This window comes from Anopheles arabiensis, chromosome X (assembly GCF_016920715.1).
Source record: "Anopheles arabiensis isolate DONGOLA chromosome X, AaraD3, whole genome shotgun sequence".
In the NCBI taxonomy this organism is placed as follows: Eukaryota; Metazoa; Arthropoda; class Insecta; order Diptera; family Culicidae; genus Anopheles; species Anopheles arabiensis.
In genome coordinates this window covers 16,104,848-16,120,556 of record NC_053519.1, presented here as the reverse complement: position 1 = coordinate 16,120,556, position 15,709 = coordinate 16,104,848, and the positions used below count along the sequence as shown (strand labels likewise).

The window sequence follows — 15,709 nt, the reverse complement described above, 5'->3', positions numbered from 1 at the left end:
TGTGTTGTTTCCTTTCTACATCGCTTTATTTAACAAACTGCCGGTCCAGTATCCCTCACAGCGAACCGGTCACCTTGCGCTTACGCATCGCCTCCTCCCACTCGGCCAGCTGCTGCTCGCCCGTCTTCGGTGCGGCCGGGTAGTAGTGGGCGGGCGGCGTCCCCTCCTCCAGCCGGACAAAGTAGTGGCAGTGCTTGTACTCGACCTCGCCGGTCCGGCCGCGCGCGTGCCGCCGCATGCCCTTGAAGACGCGCCCCTTGCCGCAGAACGATTCCGCCACCCACAGGTTCGTCCGGTACTCGACGTTGTGCCGCTTGACCGCCAGCTCGACCGCCTCGAGGATGGCCTCCTTCACGTAGCTCGCACCCTTCTTGTCGACAAAGGACAGCTGCCGGACGGCCTCGTCCACCGTCATGCCGCGCACGAACGACGCGACGTACCACATCTTCTTCGGGCTGTACTTGATGTTCGTCTTCTGGTGGCAGACGTAGGCCGGCCGGGCCGGCTCGTCCGGCTGCTGGGGCGGATAGATGACCTTGTTGTACTGGAGCCAGCGCTGCGGGCCGGCATTGTGACCGTTCCAGTTCTTCGCCAGCGGGCCGCCGGCCGTGTGCAGGCTGGCTGTCGCCGGGAGGAGCCGCACCGCCGATGCCAGGCCGGCGGGCTGTGTGAGGACGAGCCGCTTCAGTGCGGTTGCCAGATAGGTGGCCATGGTGGTGTGTTTCGTAACTAGCTGTGAGATGGGGGGTGGGAGGTGCCCGCCGGAAGGATGCGAACGGGGAACGTCCGGTTGATCGTGATTTATTTCCTTTTTTCTGTTTTTCTTTCACTTTCTTCCCTCGCCCGGTGGGGAAGATGGAAAACTGCACCGCGCTGTGTTATGTATACAGTGTGACATGAAACGTCAGGCACAGTCGAGTCCGTATCAGACTGCGACGAGCACGATCGAGCAGTTCGAGCAGGGGTGCTCGTGCAGTGTGGCCAGATTTTTATGGCATTGTTCGGTAAGAGAGCCAAAATTGTATCGCTAGTTTTCTTTAGGAATTTCAATTCGGTAGGAATTCGGCATGCTCATTTCCGACTTGCTCCCGAGTAGATTTTTTCTGTCAACGTCGATAGAGCGAATTGAATTTCCTGATGATGAGGTACAAAAACAACAAAAATGGGAAATAACGAATGATTCTTTCGGATAAAGCCCAGCAAATGAATAAATTAAATGATAAATGTGAAAGGTGACAGAATAATTCTCTTGCCTTATTACACGTACGAGAGGCATTTTTGTGCAAAAGTCTTAGTTTGAGAGATAAATGCCAATCGAGAAATGATAGTTTTTTCCTCCGTCTGATAAGGCCTTTCCCGAGTGCCACAAATCCACTAAACGACCACTAAACGGCTTCTAAACGACTCAAGCACTCTACCTAAACGGAATATAGAAAGACTTCGTTTAGCAGACGGCAAACGACTCATGCATTCTAACAATAGCGAAAAAGCTGGTGGCGCTCTCTGTTGGTGGGATACCCCAACCAGTTGAGCTTCATCGCTTGGAGGAGAGCTTTCTCATTTCCTCTGTACTAGTGTTGGGAAAAAGAGCACAATTAGGTGTGCTGTGCGCACACGCACGCACATCTCAGTGTGCGGTGCACATTTCGCACTGTGCGCGCTCTACGCACTGTGCGCGCACTCCGCACTGTGCCCGCACTCCGCACTGTGCGCGCACTCCGCACTGTGCGCGCACTCCGCACTTTTCGCACAGTGCGAGCACACTTCGCACGGTGCGCGCACTTTTCGCACACTCCGCACAGTGCGAGCACACTCCGCACTTTTCGCACACTTCGCACAGTGCAAGCTTAACTTGCATCACTTTGCACTGTGCGAGCACACTTCGTACCATGGTGGTACGTACACAAAGACCACGACCACACGACCAGTGTCAGCTTTTTCTCTTAGAGTTCATTTACTCAGCCATCGGGTTCGTCTAACAGTGGATGAACTTGGCGGACACCTGAGCTCTTCAAGTCCAACCACCCCCCCCCCCATTCCGTCCGCCCATCCACGATGGCTATTATTGGTCCCAACAGAAAGCATGTGTAGATCCATGCAAATATTGGAAACTCCATCGATTTGACATACACCTGTTTCGAATCCTTTAAAGGGTATAGACAATATTTTTTCAATCTAAGAGCCCCCTTCTACGCTGCACTTCATTCCTCGCTCTTCTTTTCCACCCTTTTACGCATGGCAAAAGCGCAGAACGCTGAAACACGCGCGCACTGCAGAAATCAATACAATTTAATCATCGTTGGCCCAAGGCATTGGGTAGAGCGAGAAACAACATAATTCTTTGCAAGTGTGGATGGCCGGTACACGAGCACACCGAAACCGCGCGGAGACATTTGCTGCGAGAATCGAATGCACAGAACGCTGCGCTTGACCACCATCGAAAACCCGTTACACAAACACAAGGATACAACACACCCAGACAAAAATTTAAAAACCCCGAAACACAATATCAACACAGCGGTCCGTAGCAGAAGAAATTATCAGGAAAAATCAGCTGACATCAAGCACGCGTTTCTTTAAAACAACTATGAACTGTGAAGGTCGTAGGTAAACGACGCTCCAGTGGGTTGAGGTTTCTCTTGAATTTGGCTGAGATGAAACGTGTCTGTGCTTGTACTCGGAGCCACCGCTTTGCGATTGTGCAATAAAACAGACAGCTGGTTTCACGCGAAAACTGCTATTCGCGTCGCAGGCTTGCAAAAATTACAATTTTCACTCGGAGCCCTAGTCAAATTTTGTGATTAACCGAAGAGAAGGGGACATGGGACAGGGCGAGAGGGGGGGGGGCGATGGGCATGTGTGTGGTATGAATGTGTGCAAGCGATTTATGGATCTTTGATTCGTCCCGACTTGAACTCGTTGCACCAACGGATCGGAGTCGCTAATGCTAACTGATGCTAATGCTTAAAGGCGGTTTGTCAAAATATGCTCAGTACTACACCACCTGACTTCCTGTAACTTGGTACGAAGTGTACTCGCACAGTACAAAGTACAAAGCACTGCACGAAATTTGCGAAACATGCTTGCACTGTGCGAAGTGTGCGAAAAGTGCGAAGTGCGCGCACTGTGCGAAGTGTGCTCGCACAGTACAAAGTGTGCTGTGCAGTGCGCACAATGAGGTGTGCTGTGCGCACAGTGCGCACTCGCGCACAAAGCCCAACACTACTCTGTACTGTTGTATGGTTTCGTATTGAAGTTATGCATCGCTAGAACTAGAACGGCGATACGTTTGTTCAAATACTAAACTCCAACGGAAACCATCAGCACTGAAGCAAGTGAGATTTGAGTAATGGTCGTTGGTGTTGATACCCACGTATCTGACCACACGACCATTCATATAGATTTTTGCTCGGAAAGTTAGAAGGCTATTTAGGTCATGATAAGATGAAATTTGTCCAAACACATTTGCAAGAAAAGGATAGCAATATAATAATCAGTTTTAATACGCCATCTATTGATCAAACCAATGAAGCTGTGGAGCTTTCATTTTTTTCTATGGATATTCAATTTTCCAGTCGTTTAAGCTTAATCTGTGGCGCTTGGGTTATGGCCTCAGTAGACTAGGTAGTTGGAATTGGAATTCTTCTGTCAAGATTGATGCCAGTGAGTGATTTGACATGAAAATTATACTCCCTGGTGTAATAGCGCGCAGCAAATCAGAAATGGGATTTGTCGCAATTAGTATAAAAAAGCCACCCAAGTGCCACAAATCCATTAAACGACCGCTCAACACCAGTTTAAAATATGTTGGAGCCATCTGTTGGTGGGATAGTCATCCAGTGGAGATTTCCTCGTATTAATAGATTTCACCTTCCTTTTGTACTGTTGTTTGGTTTCGCATTGAAGTGATGCATCGCTAGAGCTAGAACAGCAATATGATTGTTTAAATACTAAACTCCAATGTGAAACTACCATTACAAAGGCAAGCTAGAATTGAATCATACTCGATGGTGTTGATATCAGAGTATCTAACCTCACGACAATTTACAGTGGAGCACCGTTTATTCAGGCTCATCGGGACTCGACCTCATTCGGATACTCGAATAACACGGATAATGAGTCAAACTATATATTTAATCACAAATTCCTGGTTTTAAAATTTATCTTATGTTTTGAAAAAAAAAATACCGATTTATATTAACTTCATGTATTTCCAATGAGAATATTTGACATTTGCCATGAATTACAGTGTTTTTTTTTGTTATGACAATGTGCTCTGATAACCTTTTTTTAAATATACTAATCAGCACGTAATGCCATTTTTATATTTAACTGTCATTTTTCAACAGCACAAATAAACCGACAACCGGATAAAAGAGATCCACTGTATATTGATTTTTGCTCCGATACATTGATGCTCGGAGATTTAGGCGAACCGATGTAGGACCTGCGTTACGAAAGTGTTCCATACGAAAGAACTGTAATTATCAAGTGAGGCGATAGCTTATATTATCTGGGCGCTCTGTTGATGTCAGGATAGATGTTAGAATCATTTTTCCAAGCACAAAGTGTGAGGCAATTTTTGTTTATGAATAATTGCCAAAACACTATGGCAAATCAATTTGCCCCAAATCTTAAAATAACAAAAATGCGATAAACGGATACAATATTGTGCGATGAAATTGAAGGAAGAATACAAAATAGAAGGTCTGGCAATTTCTCGTCTGTGGCAAGGCAGTAAGCGATTCATTTTAGAGATGGCACCAGTGTTTAACGTATTTTAATTCAAAATACGTGGACAACTTTTGAAGCTCATCTTGTTCCAACTGTTACGTCGCTTTGGGAATGGTTAAACTATCGTTAATATATTGGTAAATGAGGGATTTTTTTTTTGACCACTTGCTCATGGCTAGATAAAATCGTTCCTCGGGAAAACTGCGAAGAAAACCGCATAAGCACAAACCGTGGTGAAAATGTACCTCACCAGCATATTGTCGAGCAGCCTTCGAGCAGTTTAAAAACATTGGCAGCACTGCCAACGTCATTGCAGCCGCACTCGTGAGTGCTCCACAATGGCGAAGCAAATCGAGAGACAGTAAGATGGAGACACGCTAGAGCAAGCGAGAAGCACAATGCACCCTTTCGGGAGAGGGAGAGCGATTTTCCTGAGGGTTGTTTTTTTGTTGGAAAATGGGCAAAACAGAAAAGAGAAGAAATAAGAAATCAAAGTTTGCCACACACACACACACACACACAAACATATACACACACACTCACCCTCACACGAACGGGAGGGAGAGCAAGCGAGAGCGCAACGTTTTCCTGCGAGCGTGCCTTCTGGAAGAGTGCTAGAAAATACGCACTCACACACACTCCTAGTGGGATTTTCCGTCTTTCCTCGATCCAGGGGTGAATTTTCCGCTCTTCTGTAGAGCGTGGCGCGCTATACACACACACACACACACACACACGCGCGAGCAGTATTTTTGTTCCGCTCTTCTCTCCCGACTGGGCAGGCCAGCGGATCAGGACGAGCGGACAGAGCGTAGTGCGCGCCTGGGGAAAGGGGCAGTTTGGAGAAGAGGAAGCGGAGGGGAAAAATACTCGGAAAAGTCGAGCACACACATTGCTACGTTTTCGCGGTGGTTCGACTAAATGCTGCAGCAGCAGCAGCAGCAGCAGCAGTGGCAGTAAATTCGTATCGTTCGTGCGTTCGTTACGCGCCGTGCAAACGCAGCAGCACTCCAAAAACAAGCTGTTTGTGACCCAAGCCCAAAGGGGGGAGGGGGGTGGGGAAATCGGTCGGTGGAAAAGCGTTGCTGAAGCAGCAGGCTCCGTTTTGCGGGCGTCCGATGGTGGTGGTGGTCGCGTTGCCGTAGCGAAGACGTAGCGGACCCAACGTGGGCAGGTTCGAGATTTTGCGCTGCGCTCGGTGTGTGTGTGTGTGCGGTGACCTGCGTGTGCGCTACGGGGGGAAAAACCACGCGAAGCAGCGCGGGGAGGTAATTATTGGGCGGCCAGGGAAAGTCGCCCAAGCCCACGTCAGGCCTGGGCCCACTGCTCGGGCCGGACAATTTTGGTGCGGAAAAGCACTGGAACGGTCCTGGAGCGCGTGTGTCCGTCTCTGTGTGTGTATGTGTGTGTGGAAATCAACCAATTTTCCCTCAATCCAGTTCATTCTTGGTGGAAAGAATATTCTGCAAGCAAAAAAAACTGATTTAGCTCAGCGAACAGCGGCGAAAATTTGTGGAAATTTGTGGCCCACCGAGAAAAGTGGGCAGGAAAATTCTTCAACAAAAACGCATTTACACACACACACACACACACACACACACGCAGAGGCAGTGCTGTGTGATCACACGCGCGCGCATACACCCGCAACACAAACCATCCGATGGGTGGGAAAGGGGATTGTAGCGGGTGGGTGGGGTGCAACGGGCGGGGAGGGGGAAAACGGATGCTTGTTTTGCCGTGGTGTGTAGACCTATGCCAGTGGCAAAACTAGAAGGTCCTTGCCATGGTGCGCACAATGATGCGTGTATAGCTGTGTTTGTGTGTGTGTGTGTGTGTGTGTGTGTGTGTAGGCTCCTTTTCACACGCAGTTTTGTTGTCCGCTACCAGTATGTGCCTGTGTGTGTGTCCTTTTCGGGTGTTGTAGATCCTTGCCTGGAAGGAGATTTTCTTTTTTCCTTCACTTTGTTTTGGGAAAATTGCACTCCAGCTCTAACCCCGTCTCTCTCTCTCTCTCCCTTTCTCTTCTCATATAAATCACCACCAGCACTACAGTAACAATTCACCCACTGTGCTCGAAATTATAGGAAAAAGTGTTTTAAAGGGGGCTCACTGCAAAAAAGGAACCAGCTGAAGGTCGGGAAAATCAGCGTTTCCCTCCGCGTTAGACACAGTTTAGACGGAGTTTTGGCATATCGTGTTTGTGTGTGTGTGTTCGTGTGAGTGTGTGTTTGTGTGTCAGCCATCAACACCCTCCTCCCCCTCCCCCTCTGGGGCAGCAGGAGCCGCCCGGAAGCCATCCGCCAATCAAGCCCCAAACGCCAACCAAACGCAAACAGAGCCACCAATCAGCTCAAAACAGAAGGTGACCAGCTTTCGGCCGGCCAGCAACGTACGTGACCAGCCGGGGAGCCGCTGGTTACCTGCCCTTCGCCCTCGGCCGTACCGTACCCCGCGTGGTAAGTGAAAGGGTTTCCCATCGATAATTACCTAACCCGCTTACACGCGTCGGTCGGTTAGTGTCATTTCGCGTAAACAAACGCTATTTTCGCTCGGGCTTGGCGTTGCAAAGCGGGAACCGAGTACCATGCAAGCGGTGCAATGGGTAGCCCCCACATCTCCGCCATTCTGTATGGAACCTTTGGCCGGCCAGCCGTGCGTGCGTGGTTTTTTGGACCATTTAATGTCTCCCCGACGGAACGCACAAATATAGAACAGCACGCACGGAGCACGCAGCTGTAAACACGTTAGCGCCGCATATTACAGGGTTTTCCAGGTGTTCTCATAGTTGTGGGACACTTCCTTGACTCTTTCTTATGGGAAGTGAACTTCATATGTTGGAAATTGAACTCTATCTCTCTAATTCCTATTGGATTTGTCCAACAAGGGTGCCATAGAGTCCAATTCCCATTACATTAAGTTCATTTCAAGTAAGAAGGAGGCAACAAAGTGTCCCACAGCAATGAGAACTCCTGGAAAACCCTGTAGCACACGCAACCTGAATGTGTCAACACGCCGCAAACTGCACTTTGCATTCTGTTTTGTTGTGCATTCTGTGTGTGTGTGTGTTTAATAATGTAAACTATTCAAAATTACTCATTTGTGTTTCATTCAGGGAAAGGGGAAAAGGAGGAGTGGTGACGGTACTCCCTGGTTTCTTCAATCTCCCCCCTCTCTGTCTGCCCAGGCGCCCGGCGCCCCCAACGTAGCACACGTGCCGCAGCGAGGACGCAACCGGTCGACGCGCGCCGTCAGCTCCAGCCGCCCGACGATGGACGCGACGGTCGATGGGCGGGTGCCGCCGGACGATCCGGCCCGGACGGCCACCAGCGCGCCGCCCAACTGTCCCCACAGACCGCAGGAGCAGCATCACCCCCAGCCGCACCAACCGCAGTGGAATTTGACGACGGACAACGCACACGCCAGCCTCCCCGGTGCCATCCAGCGAAAGTCGCGCAGCAACGACCGCAGCAAAGAGCGGGCCGAACCCGGCGCCGCCCTCGAGCCGGCCGACCACTACGGGGACGATGGCGGAGGGCCCCGGGGCAGGGGCTCCAGCGATAAGGTAAACGAAGATGAGCCCCCCCCCCCCCCCTGGCAGGTTTGGCAGGCCGGGAAGGGGTTCAACCGAATTTGAATCACAGGCACCAGCAGAGTATTTATAGAAACCTCCAAACCGCTGCCTCGACCGCTTAAGCTGTGGTTAGAGGTAGCGGGATAAGTCATGGCCAGTGCTGCAAAATGTCATGAGGATCACGAGATTATTCACCAACGAAAACAATGATCATATCCGTGATGGCTTGATGCGCATTGCTGATACTCAATGAAAATGCGTCATGACATGCCGAACGCGACGTGCGAGTGCTTGAGTCAAATCTGATACTCTGACTGACAAGCTTAGCTTAGTGCCGTCACAAGCATAATCATGACTTTATCTGGCTTTGAACAATGCTGCCAAATGCCACTGTTTCAGTCACAAACACTCATGATTGAAACGAAGCTCAAATCAGCTTACATACACAACTGTGATGATCAGCGGTGGGTCTCAAACACTTGGTCGATCAATCTGGTTTGAAGCATGTGATGGTCGCACCAACTGTTTGAGTCTCACCTCTGATCGTCATAGTAGAGTTCGTGGCGCTGACATTATTTTGTCTCAGCCGGAATTTGTCATGACTATGTCAGTGACATTTTGCTCAAAAGGTCACAGTAAAAAAAGTCATGTCAAAGTGACTGGCCAAGCGTTGGTCGCAAAAATGTCACGAAGCATTGATCACACCAATCGTTTTCAGTATCACATATGATTATCACAATTGAGTACGTGACGCTGATGTGAATTTTGTTTCAATCAGATTTTTGTATGACATTGACAGTGACACTTTGCAGCACTGGTCATGGGAGTAATTTTGAGCAAGCCTTTGAATGTGACAGTATAAGCCAGATTTGATATTTCTTTCTGCGGGGTGATCAAATGAACGATAAAATGTTTCATTTAAGTCGTTTGATGTATGTTAGCACTTTTTCCATTTCATACGATTGTTTTCAAAACGGTTTTTGGGTATCGTATCCATATGCAAAAATTGTTTTAATAGATTGACCGATATTGGACCCTATCACCAAAGAAGCGTTACTAAGCGTTACATATCAATTTACAGGGATTCACACTTTATCTCAAGACCGCGGGACCCCTTCCCGAATCTGTCTTAGCCAAAGCCAAGACTGCGGTATGATGCTTGAAAACGTTGATGATACCTGAATTCATCGGATGCAATGCTGAATCTGCGGCACATTTTTCGAAACACACTGGTCCGCGCCGAGGACATGCGGTCGAATATTTTTTTACACGGATAACCTTTGTGTACATCAGTGTACTGAAAACAGTTAATTATTTTTTCGTGTTTTTACCAAAAAAGATTATTTAAACAGTTCAAACTACTTTCTTAACACTTGTAAATATTTTAATTAAACAAATATGCATTCACTCATTTTATTAAATTGTCTTTTTTTGGTAAAAAAACGAAAAGGATAATTGAGTGTTTCTAATAGACTGATGTACACAAAGGTTAACCGTGTAAAAAAATATTCGACCGCATGTCCTCGGCGCGGACCAGTGTGTTTCGAGAAATGTGCCGCAGTTTCAGCATTGCATCCGATGAATTCAGGTATCATCAACGTTTTCAAGCATCATACCGCAGTCTTGGCTTTGGCTAAGACAGATTCGGGAAGGGGTCCCGCGGTCTTGAGATAAAGTGTGAAACCCTGTAAAACAAAAACGCCTTGGAGGTTTTTCAGTGTGTGTTTGTGTTTGATAGTCGCCCATAATGATCCTGGACCTACTGTCTCCACACACCTTTCTATAGCAAAAAAACAATAATAATAACGTAAAATCCAAAACGTCATTTTCACTTCCATGCTACCTCTAATCGTACCTTTACCCGGGGGAAGAGAGTTCTGTTTGGAAGTACGCAAAAAATCGCCCTGGTAGAATGCTGTACGATCTACCTCGGGCTCGGGATCGCTCACTCCACTGTTAGTTTGTTTTCAATACTAGCACACCTTCTTTCCCGTCCCTAACACCCTGCAAAAATAACGCTGTTATTTTGTTTTGTCGGGTACGTCCCGGTAGAAAAACCGTGTAGAATATTTAAAATAACCGCACTTCCGGGAAGCTTTAGAGCTGGTTGCGTAGGCTACTATAATCTCTCTCTCTCTCACACTCTCTTTCTGTTTCACTCTGTTTATTTGCTTACGTGATGCGTCCATCGGTGGCGTCGGTAGCTTGTGGTGCACCTCATCATTGGCTTCCGTGATATCTGCGTGTTTACACTAGTGCTACCGCTCGGTACCTTGTTCGTATGTTTCGTCTCCGCTTACGTCTTCCAGCCAGAGGAAATTCACGAGACGCACTGTCGGGTATGAAGTTACTATAGAACTAATTGATGTTAGTCCCAACTGTAGTTGTAATGGTGTGAGCGGTAGTGACTGTTATACTGTCCAACAGTCTCTCACGCCATTAACCAAAAATAGACACATGCATGCGATATGAGTAGATTGATATCAAGAATTGGGCTGGCAATAAGCTAGTTTACTAAACGACTGTTACTTCCCCGATACCGTCCCAGGTGTACAACATCATACCGTCAATCAGTGCCATCACTGGCGTTAGTCCACAGCGGTACCTGTGGCGTGTGTCGATCGCACTCCACATCGGGCCGCGCTTCATCATTGCCTTCGTCTACCGGAACTGGTACCGTGCCATGGTTGCCGGACTGAACGATCCCGCCGTAAGTTTTTGCCGTAAGAGGTAGAGTCCTCTGCCAATTACATACACTGTCTCTCTCTCTCTCTCTCTCTCTCTCTATCTGTATGTGTGCCTTGCCAACAGCGTGTGACGAAAGCCTGCAGGATGATAAACATCGTCTACTGGCTGAATTTGGTCGAGATCAGTGCACTATGCGGTGTCACCTACATCTCCAACAAGGAAAACTATCGTAAGTAGCGCTCGTAACGAACGGCGCAGAACGCCACTGTCCACAACACTGATGCTTACTGATCTGCTACTACCCTCACAGCACTGCACGAGAAGGTGTTCATCATCTTCATGACAACCTCGCTGTCCTACATGCTGGCGACGCTGAAGCTGCTCAAGATCCTGCAGCCGGACGGGCCGCAAACACCGAATGAGGAGTCGTCGCTGCGCTACAAGCAAGCCTTCTTTGCCCTCTCGATCGCGAGCACGGTCGGGTTGATACTGTTTTTCCTGAAGCATCGCTTCCTGTGCCAGGATCTCGGTACGGTGGATGGACCGTGTGCCACCAGTGGCCAGCACTAGTGGCGGGAGCTCGGTATCGGAACTACCCGATTCTGATTCCGAGCTCGGAATCAGTTCTGGAGCCGATTCCGATTCCGTGTTCGGAATGAATGCTGGAGTCGATTTCGATCTTTGGAATCGATTCTGATTCTGGAATAGATTTCAATTCTTAAATTGATTTTGATTCTGGAGAGAATTGATTTCGATCCGGTTCCGGGACCAAAGCCGTTTCTGGAGCCGATTTTGGAGTTGATTCCGGAAGCGATTTTAGAGTTGATTCTGGAGCCGATTTTGGAGCCAATTCCAGAACTGATTCCAAATCCGACTCCGATTCCGAAATTTGAATTGGTTCTGGAATCAGAATAGGTTCCAGAATCGGAATCGTCCCGAGCATTGCAATTGGTTCCAGAATCGGCTCCGGAATTGGAATTGGTTCCGGAATCAGAAACAATTCTGGAATTGAAATCAGAAGATTCAAAAGCGAAATCAGTGCTGAAACCTGCATGAAAATGAATCGGATACGTTACGGCTATCAATACAGTCGAAGCGGCATAGGACCCAAACGCCTATTCTCATGGAGATGCTAAGACCGAAACCGACTCCAGAGACACTTCAATTGCGATTCCGGGGCCGATTTTGATTCTGTAGATGATTCCGGAATCTGATTCCGAAACTAGTAACCGGGAATCGATTCCGACGAAAACTTTTCCAGTACTAATCGCTCTCCCTTTCTCTCCCTGTATCGTTCACCCGGTGCAGCATTCAGCTGGTTCGCACTGTGCGAGTACATCGTCGCGTCCGCCAACATGGGCTTTCACTGCACCACGATGCTGGACTTCCCGACCGAGCACTTTCTGATTGCCCAAAACGCGAAGCAGTACAAGAAGCAGCAAACGTCGCTCGGCTGGAAAGTGGACTGAGCGGGGGCACGGGCCCAAACCCAGCCGACCGCACCCGATCGAGCGTAAAGTGGGCGCCGGTGTCGGCACGTGTACACAAAACCCTACTACTACTGCAACTACTATTACCACTATTACTACCACACACACAGACACCCACTTTCACAGTGATTGTAGTGACTTTTACGTGTTTCGTTAGGTTTGTTTTCTGATTCCTCTTCTTTCGTTTCATTTTGTTGTTGTTTCGATTGTTATGGCGGCCGGTTTGCTGGGCGGGCCCGAACGTACTAACGGCGTCAGCCATTTTGGACATTTAAATGTGTGTTTCCCTTGATCCTCGCCCATAAGCACGGGCACGGTCCGTCGTTGTGGGGCACGTTTGCATAATACGCTCACACAAGCGGCGAGCTGCGTGCGTAACGCCGTTACCGTAACGCTGTAGCTATTGTAACGCAATACAGCAGCAATAGCTGAGCAGGTCGTTGAACGAGTGCGTTGTCGTGCGTGGGGTCCTCCTTTTATCCACCTGACCTTTTAGTGCAAATGCAAAGGCGCAAGGTGTCTCGATCTAATAATATAACATAAATTTATATATTTGTATACATATAACTATATATATATATATAGACCACGCTCCTCCCACTACCACAAACCATGCATGCGTATATGTATATGTATATAAAAATATATATACTGTTGTTTTGTTTATTATTATAACGATATATCTTGTGACGAGAAAATGAGTAATAGACACACCCACACATGCAGTCAAAAAGGTGAATAAGTAACAAAAAAAACCACACACACGCATGATTATAATTTGGACACCTTCATCCGGTCCCACAGCACGTGTTGATACGAAATGTAGATGTATATACATGTGCACATATACACATGTAAGGTTGCAGGTTAAATTAAACGGTTCTTACCACTTTATAAAGAGAAGCAGGTAGACAAAAATGCATAATTGGCCAGCTGAAGTGGAAAGGATCGAGATGACAAAGAATTCAATAAAGAAAGGGAGAGAGAGAGTGAGAGAAAGAGAGAGATAGAGAGAAAGAAAGAGAGTGAAAGATTTAACGAACCTCCTATTTTCTTTTACGCCATTCACCAGCTAGAAACTAGGGACGTCAACTAGACACCCTCTATATAGTGCCATGTTTGCGAGGAACGTTAGTCGTTTACTCCATTGTTCCGCGACAAATCACAAAAATTTTTACACATAGACACACACACACACACACGCTCGTACATATACACACACTAGTAAATAACATGCAAAAAAAAGCATATGTTCCGACTCTCCAACTCTTCCGAACTCTCGATACGTACAGCCGAGGTTGCATAGCAGTGTAAGAAAACTCACGCCTACATACTTTAACACAAGAACACACACCAACACATATCAATTTAATCGGCGCAAGAACTCGAAAGGAGGAGGCTCGAAAAACTGCAAAACAAACAAACAAATAAAAAAAACAAAAACAAAAAGCCATTTATCGCTAGGCATACCTAGCTAAAGCAAGCACGCAAACAAGCAAAGAAGAAGTGGAAGAAAGAAAAAAACAAAACTGAGAATGAGAAGTGCAACAGAATAGAACACGGAGGAAGAAAAAAAAAACAATCGAAACAAAAAATAAAGAAATCTTCTGCAAGCAGGACACACTAAACTCTTAATCGATACGTAAATGCAACGCACAATTCGTAGGTAGCAGGCAGCTTCTCGAAAAACAGCCGAACGGTCGATCAAAACCTAACGCCGCTCTAGATGTTGTGCCCGCGGCTGCTTAAAGCTGTGCGCAAAACACAAAAACATAACAAAATCATTAAAAAAAAACAAAAAAAAAACAGAAAAATATATACTATATACACAGACACACTAGCATAACCGAGTAGATAAATGAAAATGTCCTTCTTTTTTTTTTTTTAAGCGCTTCCCGAGTGACGTTCACGTATACCGAGTTTTAACCGTTTCTCTCTTTCCTTTGACAACGCAAAAAACCCTAAAACAAAAGAAGAAAATGATGAAATGAACCCACCGTGGTCACGTGGAACTCTTTCACTCCTACAGCTGGTCGATCTGCAAAAAAAAAAACGAATAAATTAGCTGGAAAAGAGTGTCGCTTCCTTCCCATCCTATCCTATCTCCCACCTGTGGCACTCGCGTCGGAATGGTTTTGTTATTGAGGAGCCTGTTCATCGTCATTTTTATCTAATTTTCCAACCCCTCTTTCTCTCTTTCTCTCTCTCTCGTTCTCCTTATTCCTGACTACCTTTGAGTATGGCCGTGTGTGTATGTGTGTGTGTGTGTGTGTGTGTGTGATTGTAAAGGATATTAGTGTATACAAGAGACGTGCATTCCCACTCCTGCAACTGTTTTTTATTCTTTTTTTTTTGCTATCGTGTCTCACCGTTTGGGCGCAATCAAAGGCAACGAGAGTTGGTATAATGTGTGCGGCATGCTTGTTTGCGATTGATTTCAGTGCTCGGATGTACTAAGCGTGTTGTGTTGCACACTTGCGAGTCACAAGCAGAGCATAAAATAGAAAGGGAAAATAGCGCCAAACAAAAAAACTCACACAACAAATGGAGAAACGTGAATCGAAATTATACAAACACAAACAAACGGTTACCTGTTAGCTACTGTAAGCACACACGCACTCATGCCAACACACACACACACACACACACACACACACACACACACACACACACACACACACACACACACACACACACACACACACACACACACACACACACACACACACACACACACACACACACACACACACACACACACACACACACACACACACACACACACACACACACACACACACACACACACACACACACACACACACAGGCATACATTGTCACATGCTGATAGGAGGGCAGGAGTAGTAAAGTAAATTAAACAACAAAAAAAAGATAAACAAAATAAAACAAAACAAAACTCAACGAGCGATGTAAAGCGATCAGATCGGTAGTAAATTTATCAGAAAAAGAGTAGCAAAAATTATGGCTAAATAAATAAATAAATAAAATAATGAATAAATAATACTACACAAAAGTATACAATCGCTCTAAAGGTACCGGTAAACAGTAAGAGAAATAAAAAGAAAATAGCAAGTTCAAATCGACAAAAAAAGGAGAAAAAAAAGTAAGTAACAAAACTAGCAAAACCATAACACACACAGCAAATGGCAAAAACACATAAAACAGGAAGAGAAAATAATACTCACAAAACCACTTAAGTCATACA

General features: G+C 46.7%; 2 protein-coding genes across 7 annotated transcripts; one reads left to right on the top strand and one right to left on the bottom strand.

The window, feature by feature from the left end:
* Window positions 1-912, bottom strand: LOC120906215 (39S ribosomal protein L22, mitochondrial). Its single transcript, XM_040317723.1, has one exon. It carries the CDS (start codon window positions 710-712, stop codon window positions 56-58), a length of 657 nt encoding a protein of 218 aa, XP_040173657.1. The 5' UTR covers window positions 713-912; the 3' UTR covers window positions 1-55.
* Window positions 913-5,588: 4,676 nt separating this feature from the next.
* LOC120906582 (post-GPI attachment to proteins factor 2-like) lies at window positions 5,589-14,278 on the top strand. 6 transcript variants are annotated; one of them, XM_040318362.1, is made up of 8 exons: window positions 5,589-5,757; window positions 6,779-7,190; window positions 7,847-8,296; window positions 10,510-10,644; window positions 10,854-11,015; window positions 11,117-11,222; window positions 11,304-11,522; window positions 12,302-14,278. In XM_040318362.1, the coding sequence occupies exons 3-8, from the start codon at window positions 8,003-8,005 to the stop codon at window positions 12,460-12,462; spliced, it is 1,077 nt and encodes a 358-aa protein (XP_040174296.1). In that variant the 5' UTR covers window positions 5,589-5,757; window positions 6,779-7,190; window positions 7,847-8,002; the 3' UTR covers window positions 12,463-14,278. The 6 variants fall into 6 exon arrangements, with proteins under 6 accessions (XP_040174296.1, XP_040174297.1, XP_040174301.1 ...); XM_040318363.1 differs by having other exon boundaries at window positions 5,589-5,908; XM_040318367.1 differs by having other exon boundaries at window positions 5,589-6,002; window positions 7,919-8,296.
* The last annotated feature ends 1,431 nt before the right edge of the window (window positions 14,279-15,709 follow it).

What these genes read in the sequence shown, in the direction of transcription:
- LOC120906215 (XM_040317723.1), bottom strand. Translation starts at nt 712, where the DNA reads ATGGCCACCTATCTGGCAACCGCACTGAAGCGGCTCGTCCTCACACAG.
- LOC120906582 (XM_040318362.1), top strand. Translation starts at nt 8,003, where the DNA reads ATGGACGCGACGGTCGATGGGCGGGTGCCGCCGGACGATCCGGCCCGG. An exon ending in CTCCAACAAGGAAAACTATC is followed by an intron (nt 11,223 to 11,303) that starts GTAAGTAGCGCT and finishes CTACCCTCACAG; the next exon opens with CACTGCACGAGAAGGTGTTC. An exon ending in CTTCCTGTGCCAGGATCTCG is followed by an intron (nt 11,523 to 12,301) that starts GTACGGTGGATG and finishes CACCCGGTGCAG; the next exon opens with CATTCAGCTGGTTCGCACTG.